The sequence below is a fragment of the Punctularia strigosozonata genome (assembly GCF_000264995.1).
Source record: "Punctularia strigosozonata HHB-11173 SS5 unplaced genomic scaffold PUNSTscaffold_16, whole genome shotgun sequence".
NCBI classification, from domain to species: domain Eukaryota; kingdom Fungi; phylum Basidiomycota; class Agaricomycetes; order Corticiales; family Punctulariaceae; genus Punctularia; species Punctularia strigosozonata.
Window position 1 is genome coordinate 575,002 of NW_006767448.1, and position 9,894 is coordinate 584,895.

Here is a 9,894-nt window from a genome sequence, read left to right on the forward strand (position 1 = left end):
GTCAACGCGGGCGCAGCGCGCTTAGCGCCATGTATTCACCTGAACGGTTGTTCAGTGGGCGAAATGCCGCTCCAAACAGCCGTCCCTCTCCTTGATCTGGAACAAATGATAAAACAGCGTGTCCGCTCGCGCGAACTGCACGTGGCATCCGGGGCAGGTGATCATCGCCCCAACGTGGCTGCTGGATAGAATGTGCTCGAGCTCGCAATTCTCGCAAGGCGGATAGATGGATGAGTAGGGCATGTTCGTGCCAGGCTTGTAGGTTCCGTCGACATGCCCGATAAGGTGAGAGAGAGCGCCGGCATAGTTGACGGGGACTTGTCCACAGCATGCAAACGGGATAGTCAGATCGCATGACACGCCGTGTTCCCTAAGCTGAGCCTCCAAGGCCGGCCACGAGTAGAATCGCCTAGCTCGGGGGCTCTGTTCGTGCGTCTTCAAGGGTCAATTCGATGATTCTGTTGCGGCTGGCGTTGACGCGGGTTTTCCTATATCCGGGACCGTAGGAGGGACGGTTGTGGAGGTGAGGCGGGGTAGACACGTCCATTCATTGTTGCAGAGCCTGCAGGAGTATCCAGGGGGAGGAGGCAGTTCAGAAGCAGTTCTGCGTCTATGGGCCGCATGTTTCCCGTGGTTGGCGATGCGGGACCGGGGGCGACTTGAAGAAGTCGGATATATCAGGGGAAGCAAGGGAGGTGCCGCGGACGCGTTAGGATAAAGGATCACGGGCATGGCTCCGTTATGACTCGCAGATAGAGTAAGCGGCATAGCCGAAGTGAAGGTTGTTGTGATCGCGAGCGGCCTGCTTCAGGGGAAGTTGTTCTCGAGTTGAGAGTGTTGATATAGCGTGCAGTGAGGTTACGTCGGCCCGCGAAGGGCGCGTTATATAGCACAGAACGAGACTAGTGGCCAACCGTCGCATTCAATTTCGCACAAAGCCGTTCAGATGTCTTGTGGTCCTTTCGCATCCCGAAAGCGGAGGAGTCAGCGCTGCGGTGGCCTTGACTATCGTAGTAGCCCCGGCCGCGTCCAAATCGTATCCGCGGTTGAAGCGTAGAAATATCGTGGAACCTGAATCATCGTTAGTTCTCGATAGGATGTCGATTGAGTTGAGTCGGAGACTCTGGAGTCGTTGCAGTGAGAACAGGAAAGAAGTCTTCTCGTGGACGTCGCTAAGTTCGGTACCACGTGGCTGGATTCCTCCAGCTGGTGGACCACGCTTTAACCAAGGCGCTTTGTATTCGCGTCTAGGACCACCGCACCGCATGATTGTGGTTTGCAGCGATATCAAGGCTGCCAGCAAAAGACGAGAGTCACCAATAAGGTCATGACATGCAGAAAACAAGCAACCCCGCTTTGTCAAAGAACATTTATAGCAGGGTTAAGTGGCACTAGGATAGCTTAGAAACCTGCGTCGCTGGTCCAGCGTGTGATCCGCAATGAACACGACCGCGGAAGCGTAGCGATGTACAGATGGCAAGAGTTGAGAGGGTACATTATGGTAGGATGTTTAGTGGCTAAAGCAAGATAAGATTGAATGCAAAGGAACTACATAAGTGATTCTTGCCTAGCATGTACATCGGCGAACGTGATGGTAGCGTCGGAGAGAAAGACACAAAGGAATGTGGGTAATAATCAGATAGCGGAGAGAGGCGTGGGTGGGTGAACGACGTAAGAATGGAATCAAAGGAATGTGGTCAGTAGTCGGATAGCGGATAGCGGCGTGAATGACGTCAGAATGGTCGTTGAATGACGCGGAGCGAAACGAGGTAAAACCATTCCGAGGAAATGAGCGTGGCGAGGAGGGGGTTGTAGGGAGCGACAAGGATAAACCAAAAATAAACTAGCGTAGTCGAGAATGTTAAGACGATGAAAGAGAGAGACAGTCCATATCGAGATGCGGAAGTAATACCTGGATGAAGGAAGCGCAAAAGGAAAGGCAAGAGCGGGGTCTATTCGCGCTGAGATGTTTCCAAACTGTGACCTGGCCGCGCCTTGGTCAAACAGCTTCAGTTCCTTTTGGACTCCAGCTTGAAGTGAGGCTTGAATTTCAGGTGCCGAACCAGGGCATACTTCTTGGAGTAGATTTTCTCGCATATCGCGCACATCCAGGGTGCTTTCATTCCCACGATGTGGAATTTGAGATGCTGCACGCCCTCCTGATAGTCGACCACGTAGCGTTCGCAGCCGGGCCAGCAGCACGAATACAGGGCCTCTAAGGGAGGCGCCGGGCTAAATGCAGCGGCATGTCTTTCGCGAGCACGCAGCGGGAAGTGCGAAGCACTCGACCGGGGACGCGCCGAATGAGTCGAGGGCTCGCCACGCGGCAACCAGTCCTCGGGGAAGGGCGCCGACGATTCTCCGTCGAGGATATGGGAGAGATTGCCCTTCTCAACAACGCCTGCGGGCACATCGCCTACGTTTCTGGAGCCGGCAGAGGGATCAAAGGCTGCTTGTAAGAGGAAGCAGAAAGCAAGCTTACGTGATTGGGAAGCTGGGTGCTTTTCGTTCACCGTGCGTGGGCATGTCTCGGGGACGATTCTCAGAAGGCCACCTGATACACCACGGATCAGTGAACCAGCCGTGAACGTGAAGTACCGTCTGTGCCCACCTGATGCTGTCATTCGTCCCACTGTTCTTGTCAGCGGACGGTATGGCCTCGCAGTGACGATGCTTGCGAGGTACGCTAGAGGATCACAAGCATCAGATTATGAAATGATGACGAAGTCGACGCGGCGTGCCTACCCCATAGCACTATCCCCAGGTGACCTTGCCCGTTTTCGCCCGTCTTGAAAGCACGTACGCTCAGGAGCGCGCTCTTCGTGATGGTACACAAACGGAGCGCCGCCGTTCTGGGGAGTGTCGTAGTAGAGCACATCTCCGTAAGAGGGCACGGGTAAATATGGCTGGATATATTGACCCGGCTGCATGAGGACAGGTATTCTGGATGATGTTGGTTAGCAGGGATATCGACTGAATGAATGAACACTCCCGAGAATGACGGAGAGGACATGACGGAGAACAAGGTCGTTTTCTTTACCTATATGAATACGTGAAGCCTCCCGTCCCAACAGGCATGGATCCAGTGACCGGCGACTGCTGAGTGAGAGAAAGAGCCGGAGGAGGCGCAAGTTCGAAAGGCAGAATCCTGCACAAGGTTGGGGCACACGTATGATCAGAGCAGGACCAATGAAGGTGAGGGAAGCGTGCTTTACCTCGAAGGACATCCGTTCTGCTCGCTGCAGTGACACATGGATCCGCGGGAGGCCGGCTGCTGTTCACCAGGAACAATCGGCCCCAGCGCCAGTGCGAGGTCCAGACTCCTGTAGTTTTGATTAGCGCTGAGTAAGCCATGCGCGCAAAGAGGCGCGGCTGGAGACAAGAGCGAGAACATATGCTTTACCTCGAAAGGTGTGCATCCACCGCAGCCTGAACGAGCGTGGACATGTCGGCCGTTCCGGGGGACGCATGCGCGACTTCTTGACGCGGAGGCCGACCCATCGACCTGTCGGTGTTTGCGTTTCTGCGCACATCGTCAGCGATGCGATCATGTAAACTTCTCGGTAGAGACGTACATCGCTAAGCCCCAAGCGTCCGGTTTGCGAGGGCCGGCTCTGGACGATTTTGCGGGCACGTTCGGGGTCATGTCTTCGCTCTACTGTATAGGATACGAAGGTTTTGGGATGTATGTTTGAGATGTGAGTGGGGGGATGAGAGTGGATTGGGAGAGAAGCTGAAACAAAGATGATACCGAGCGGTGAGCATACGACAACCGGGAGAGCGTGCAATTTATACCAGATGGAACGCCATAACTCGCAAGTGTCTTTCGCTATCGCACGAAGACAAAAGACAGAAATCTCTTTGACGTTGCAAAGCAAAGGCAAAGATGGGTGCATTGTAGCTGTGACCACATCGCCTACACCGTGTCAAAGATCCGAGGCGAACGTCCGGGCATAGAGCCATGTTGGAAGGCGAACGTCCTTCGTGGATCGACGAATACATGACGAAGGTTGGAACGCGATGATTGTTATTTGAGAGACGGGCAACCCTATAGCTCCAGTCCTGTACGGGGAAACGTTCAAGTCGATGGCGAGTCGTGCAGAGCCCGGGTGACCATGAGCCTCGAGGCATGCTAGCATGCGGAGTCAAAACTCCGCTAGCCGACCTTCCGTGCCGTCACTCAAAGAGGCGCCTTGTATTTGCGGCCATGACCAGCACCACGAGGTGCTCAGCCTCCGTGGCCAGAAGAACACTGATAACCAACCGTCAGCCAGAGGAACATGATTCCCTGGAATGGCGACGTACATGCATATCTGGAGCAAAAAACGCCCGTTTTCTCGTAGAAAAGCATGCAGTTATGCCTGACACGGTCGATGAGCCAACGTCCATGAGTACGACGACGACCTTGTTCGCTTTCTGGACGAAATCAGCGCAGAGCGGAAGAGTCCGAGGAAGACGCACGGGGGAGCCGGCCGAAAAGATCTCAATCACGTGCAACTCGCATGGCAAAGTAGTCGAGAGGGGGGCTCAGGCAAGGGGTAGCATCATGATCGTCATTTAGGTGTTTGACATACACTTTACCTATGGCAAATGAGCGAAAACGACCAGCCATAGACATTAGGCAGGCCTTCTAGCATAACCGACGCATAGTGTCCAAGGGAAAAAGAGCGTGTGCACGTCGAAGGTGAGTCATGTCCGTTGCATATTGTCCGTCGTCCGTCTACCCGAATCCGAATCCGAATCCGAGTCCTAGTGAACGCTTCATGTTCGATTAGCAAGATGATCTTCCAGATTTCCTTGCTTTTCAAGCGAATTCAGATGCCTAGTCAGTGCGTCCGGCCTCGCGTATGCCGCATCGCATCCGGGACACACGATCTTCACGCCCATGTGGTCTGCGCGCATGAGATGGCGCATCAGGCTCTTCTTCGACGTGCCCTTGTACATGCACCCCTCGCGAGGACACAATAAGGGCGTCGTCTCCTGGTCTTCTCCCTCTTCCTCTTTGACCTTCGGTTGATGTTCTTCCTTCGCCAAGTCCGTGTCCATGGCCATCTCCCGATCTGGGCAGCTCTCCTTCTCTTCGTCCGATACGACTATGGGACGCGTCACGACCTTACCAGCAAGCAGGCTCTCCAAATGAATGTCCGTCTGTCTCCTGTTTGCCTCCCGTATCCTCGCGGCGCGCAACGTCTCCCGAGCTACGATGTGCTCCTCCAGATGCGCGCTCGCACTATCGTAGTCAGTGACGACGTGCGCGCAGCCCGGCCAACAGCACGGGTACACGCCCTTCTTCTGGATGTCTTGCGATCGCCAGTACTTTCCACCACGACTGGGAGTCTTATACGGATGACCCGCCTGGTGCCTCCGCGCCCGGCGCCTCGCCGCGACATCCGACTGTCGCGCGGAAAAGTTTGTGTCTACGGATGCAGCGTCGTCAAGCTCGTCAAGCTCGGACTCTCCGTCGTCGTCTACATTAGGACGCGTAGGCTCCAGAGGATAAGGCAGCATTTTGATGGGCTTGCGCGACCGGGGCACGATATCTCGTGTATTGGGGAGGCTCTCTTCATGAAGCTGGAACGGTCGCATTGGTATATTTCGGTGAGATGATGATCCGCAGTCGCATACTCTGGTAATAGCAGACAGGGAAGGTGCACTGAACGATCAGTGTCATTCGAATATACACCGACGGTCAGGAAGGGCGAACACATACTGGAATCTCTGGCCTTCATTCGCAACCGTACTAGGTTCTGTGACAGGCTCGGGCGTGGATGCTGTCGACATCGAAGAGATTGACGATGATCGAGGTCGGGGATTAGAGACATCGGAGTCGGTGGTCGATCCAGACTGCATTATTGTTGACGACCGGGAGAGCGTCGACGACGATCGCGCTCTTACATCAGGTCTAGGCAGTGTAATCCTTGCAGACGGTCCTTGGACGGGAATGGGACCAGGCGGCTCGTACGGAACCAATGCATTCGGTTGCGGTTGCACCCCGAGAAGCGGCTTCACGCGTACTAACGTCTGTACCTCACATAGATGAGTGCCGCCGAGAACGTGTCTCGCGAAACAGACGGTATTATTGTTTAACGCCTGCTCGCCCACATGGACAGGTCCGTGCGTGAACCTTCATAGGTGCGTGAGTAAGAAAAGAGGATAGATTCCGCACTACGACGCACATTGGCTCAATTGTTCCTCTGGCAGGATCGCACATCATCTGCATATAGGTACCCTGTGCTTGGTGTGGACACATGCTTTGAGCATGATGCTGGTGTTGGTATTGATTTCGGGTGTTCGACATGACGGTCATAAGTTATCGAAAGCCTCGATATATACAGTTAAGTTAGGTCGCGCGTGATCGCGCGTAGGAAGAAGAGATGAGCTTACCTTACCCTCTGAGTGTATTCCTGGGTTTATATACACCACGCAAGGCCACCTGAAGTTTGAGACACCTACGCCAGTGAAACAAAGATTGAGGCCACAGCACGGGGGCTCTCACAACAGTGTCTACGCGCTGAAGAAGCCACGGAATTAAGTGCCACTTAGTTTGATATCCAGAATTGCAGTCAGATATCCCACAACGAGTCGTGCTGGTGGCCTTGTTCGACACAAGTAATAGGGTTCTATTGGCTAGACGATTGTTCACGTGGGGCAATTCGGCCGATTGCTCGACCAGGGCCTGTTCCACTTTCGATGACGATAGGTGCATAATGAATGACCTCTGATAGAGACACAGCTGTACCCCAATGGTTGAATATGGCTGATCATATTCTATGTCTTTAGCGCAGATGTCGAGGTTTGCGATATCAATTTCAACAGCAAACGAATGCCGTGTCATGTTCGGTCACTGGAGAGACACAGTAACCAAGCAACCAAAATCCCTACCGACTTGATCGACGCCAACCCTCGTAGCTTTCCACAAGAGGAAGAAGAAGACGGGACGACAGGAGCCGGATAGCGTCAGCCTGACCACCTTCATGCATCGTGATAGTTGCTTTGATCTTCGTTCCGTGAGTAGCTGACCGTTGATTATGTACCTTTCTCTTCGTTTCGAGTACTTACGAGTATTTCTGAGTCGACAATGATGAACCCACCGCGGGTACGCGTCACGGCCTACCCTAAACCTGAGTCGTCGCACGTCGGCGCGTCGGCTACTGTTGTCAGGCACCCGTCATTTATGACATTGTCGCAATGACCAAAAAACGGGCCCAGAGCGGCGCCCTCCTCTGCGTTGACCACGTCCCACTATTGCCTACATGGAATGCCCTATGAATCTTGGCCTTCTCACCGTCAACGTTGCATACTCGCTCGAAAGATTTCAGGTGCTCAAGACTCTCGACGCCAAGGCGCGTCATGCCGCGGTCGTTTCGGACCTCAATGCCCTCGGACGGCTACCCAACCCCAAGGTTAAGTCCCTTCGTCTCTTCGAAGACAGGCACGGAGATGGAGGACAAGTGGTCTTCTACTGGCCTTTCTCGGAAGTGCGTGAATCCCGACAGTTCAAAGACGCTACGTCCAGCTTGACACCGTCGTACCTCAGGACCTGGCTCGTAACGTGTGCCCCAAAATTGTTGCAACAAGGAAGGAGGACCTGCAGAGCCGCTCGATGTACGTGCGCTCATTCAGCCTGCTTTGAACACTTTTTACCGGGTTCCGCACCTGTTCAGAATATGCATAGCTTATAGGTACGTATGACGCACTGCTCGCCTATCCAAGCCATCAACTATCCCGCAGCATCGTGGATAGAACGGCCAACGCCCCTCCTACTCGATACGGATATTGTGGTCAATCTATCGATCTAAGGGGCTCAACCAGCTTCGTGCCTTTAGCCACGTCAGGCGCTAATCCGATACTCATAGCCAATGTCAAACCAAAACCACCGGCTCCAGCCGCACAAACTCAAACGAGTGCACAGAAACCCGTGACCAACGTCAGAGCGAAGCCAGCAGCCCCGATCGTTCGTGCTCAACCAGGTGTACAAGCATCTAAGCCTGCGAATGTGGCGATCACGTCCAATGGTAGCGTTCATTCCTGTTGTTCCGATTTTGAATGCAGCGGGAGCTGAAATGTCCGCAAGTCGTTCGCCCAGGAGTCCGCCCTCGAAAAGATAACGATGGTGAATCGGACAGGCCTCTAAAGCGTCCCCGGATCCTTCGCCCGCCCACCGTTGACCCGCGCTGGCCCTTCGCTGTGGTCATGGCGGGTTTGGAAGTGACCGGCATGGTGGTGACGGGCGGCGACTTCCCGTCGAAGGAGATCATAGAATCAGACGACGAAGATTGACCATTCAGGGCATGCGTATCATCCCCTTCGTCACTGGAAGGTTGAATTTCGTATAGTACTCATCCGCTTCAAATTGCCTCGTAGCACGTTGTTCGTAGTAAATAGCATAGGTACGCACTTCTTGGTTCGCTCGTCATTGCGATCAGCTGTCAGAAGAAGCCTGCCCTACACTCCCCGCGCTTCGGCTGAGACCCCGCCTAAGTACGGTTCATGATTTCATCTGATGCATATGCCACCTTGTCTGTTCAAAATCTTCTGGTCTGTGTGGCACCGACAAGACGAAGCTCGATATACATAGGCTGGGATGGAGAGCTGTCTCAAGATCGTGGTGACATGTATGTCTCTTCGAAATGATAACGTACGTAGCATCGTGAACATGAACCGGCCTCCTAGATCATGACGACCTGCGCCCCAAATCTTACCCTCTTCTCGTCGTTCTGGCCATCTACACAAGTCGGGCCGCAGAATATTACGATGAAATAACCATGGACCTGTTACGGATCAACTACGCCCCTTCACCCCAGGAGCTCCCAAGCGCTCGACCCAAATCGCTCCACGGCACGATCTGCGCCGATCTCGAAGCGCTCTGGCATATCTCGTACCTCGCAGCACGCGCGCTGCAACTTCGCCAACAGCATCCCATGGGCGGCGATGTCGTCTTCCCGTGGCTCGTTGAACATTCTCAACTATGGAGGTTCGCCAACCCAACGGCACCCTCACTCCACGCTTACACTGTTACAGGAAGCCTTTTCTCCACAACGTGTGCCCGCATGTCGCCGGTGCCGGCTCCTCCATGCTATCTCGGAGTTACATGTGAGATTCCAACTCCACCGGAAACTCACAGTTTCTCTCGAAAACGAGACCGAAAACGATTCGATTCCGCCTTGCGTTGACATGGATAAAGTAACCTCGTCATTCCTCACCGGTCAGTACGCCCCCATTCTTTGCTCCGTTCAACAGCGCATGAGAAAAGAGGAACAATGAAACGGGCAGCTGACGAACTTTTGCAACACCGACAGGATCTTTCCGAGCTCCCCCATCGACTTGCCGCCCCAGTTCGCCCTCTTTACCCCCAGCTCTCCCGACCGCATTCCTATCGTCGTTTGTTGGCACACATTCGGATAGGAGGCACACCGTGACGCGTCCGATGATGACCAAGGTCACGGCAGCTCTCGCGTCGACGGCGAAGACGGTGGCATTGACACCAACGTGGGAGATGTAGACACCGCCGACCACTGCAACGGGTGAGCGTGTACAAGGCGCGAGTTTTGCATCAGGTGCAGTGACCAAGCCGGGCGGTGCTGCGAAGACTGCCAGGCCGTCGATGGTCGAGGAGGCGGCGAGGACGAGGACCCCGGGGTTAGAGGCAAGGACAAGAGCCGCGGGGCACGTGAAGGCGACGACGCCTGAAGCAGCGCATCGATAATGGTTACGACGGGTGTTGATCCTGTACCGCAATCGGCAGCGGAAGCTAGAGTCAGCGTCCTGCTCCGTTCCACTTTGGTAGTTCTCGGGGTACCTCGCGCCTGATGGGTTGAAGAGCACCTTACGCATCTTCTGGGGCCGCACCATGAACACCTTCATCAAGCGCAACCCCCCCCCCCCCCCCCCCCC

The 9,894-nt window shown here is 54.5% G+C and overlaps 4 protein-coding genes across 4 annotated transcripts; 2 read left to right on the top strand and 2 right to left on the bottom strand.

Annotated features, from left to right (window-relative positions):
* Window positions 1-2,009: 2,009 nt before the first annotated feature.
* PUNSTDRAFT_47387 (uncharacterized protein) lies at window positions 2,010-3,646 on the bottom strand (the record flags this gene model as incomplete). The annotated part of the gene is made up of 8 exons (XM_007388090.1): window positions 2,010-2,449; window positions 2,483-2,554; window positions 2,612-2,686; window positions 2,804-2,943; window positions 3,041-3,148; window positions 3,216-3,323; window positions 3,404-3,523; window positions 3,576-3,646. 8 exons carry the CDS (start codon window positions 3,644-3,646, stop codon window positions 2,010-2,012), a joined length of 1,134 nt encoding a protein of 377 aa, XP_007388152.1.
* A 3,619-nt stretch (window positions 3,647-7,265) lies between these two features.
* On the top strand, window positions 7,266-8,280 carry PUNSTDRAFT_138405 (uncharacterized protein; the record flags this gene model as incomplete). Its single annotated transcript, XM_007388091.1, has 3 exons — window positions 7,266-7,478; window positions 7,538-7,605; window positions 8,127-8,280. 3 exons carry the CDS (start codon window positions 7,266-7,268, stop codon window positions 8,278-8,280), a joined length of 435 nt encoding a protein of 144 aa, XP_007388153.1.
* Window positions 8,281-8,765: 485 nt separating this feature from the next.
* PUNSTDRAFT_138406 (uncharacterized protein) lies at window positions 8,766-9,097 on the top strand (the record flags this gene model as incomplete). The annotated part of the gene is made up of 2 exons (XM_007388092.1): window positions 8,766-8,974; window positions 9,022-9,097. 2 exons carry the CDS (start codon window positions 8,766-8,768, stop codon window positions 9,095-9,097), a joined length of 285 nt encoding a protein of 94 aa, XP_007388154.1.
* Window positions 9,098-9,192: 95 nt separating this feature from the next.
* On the bottom strand, window positions 9,193-9,834 carry PUNSTDRAFT_138407 (uncharacterized protein; the record flags this gene model as incomplete). Its single annotated transcript, XM_007388093.1, has 1 exon — window positions 9,193-9,834. One exon carries the CDS (start codon window positions 9,832-9,834, stop codon window positions 9,193-9,195), a length of 642 nt encoding a protein of 213 aa, XP_007388155.1.
* Between the last annotated feature and the right edge of the window lie 60 nt (window positions 9,835-9,894).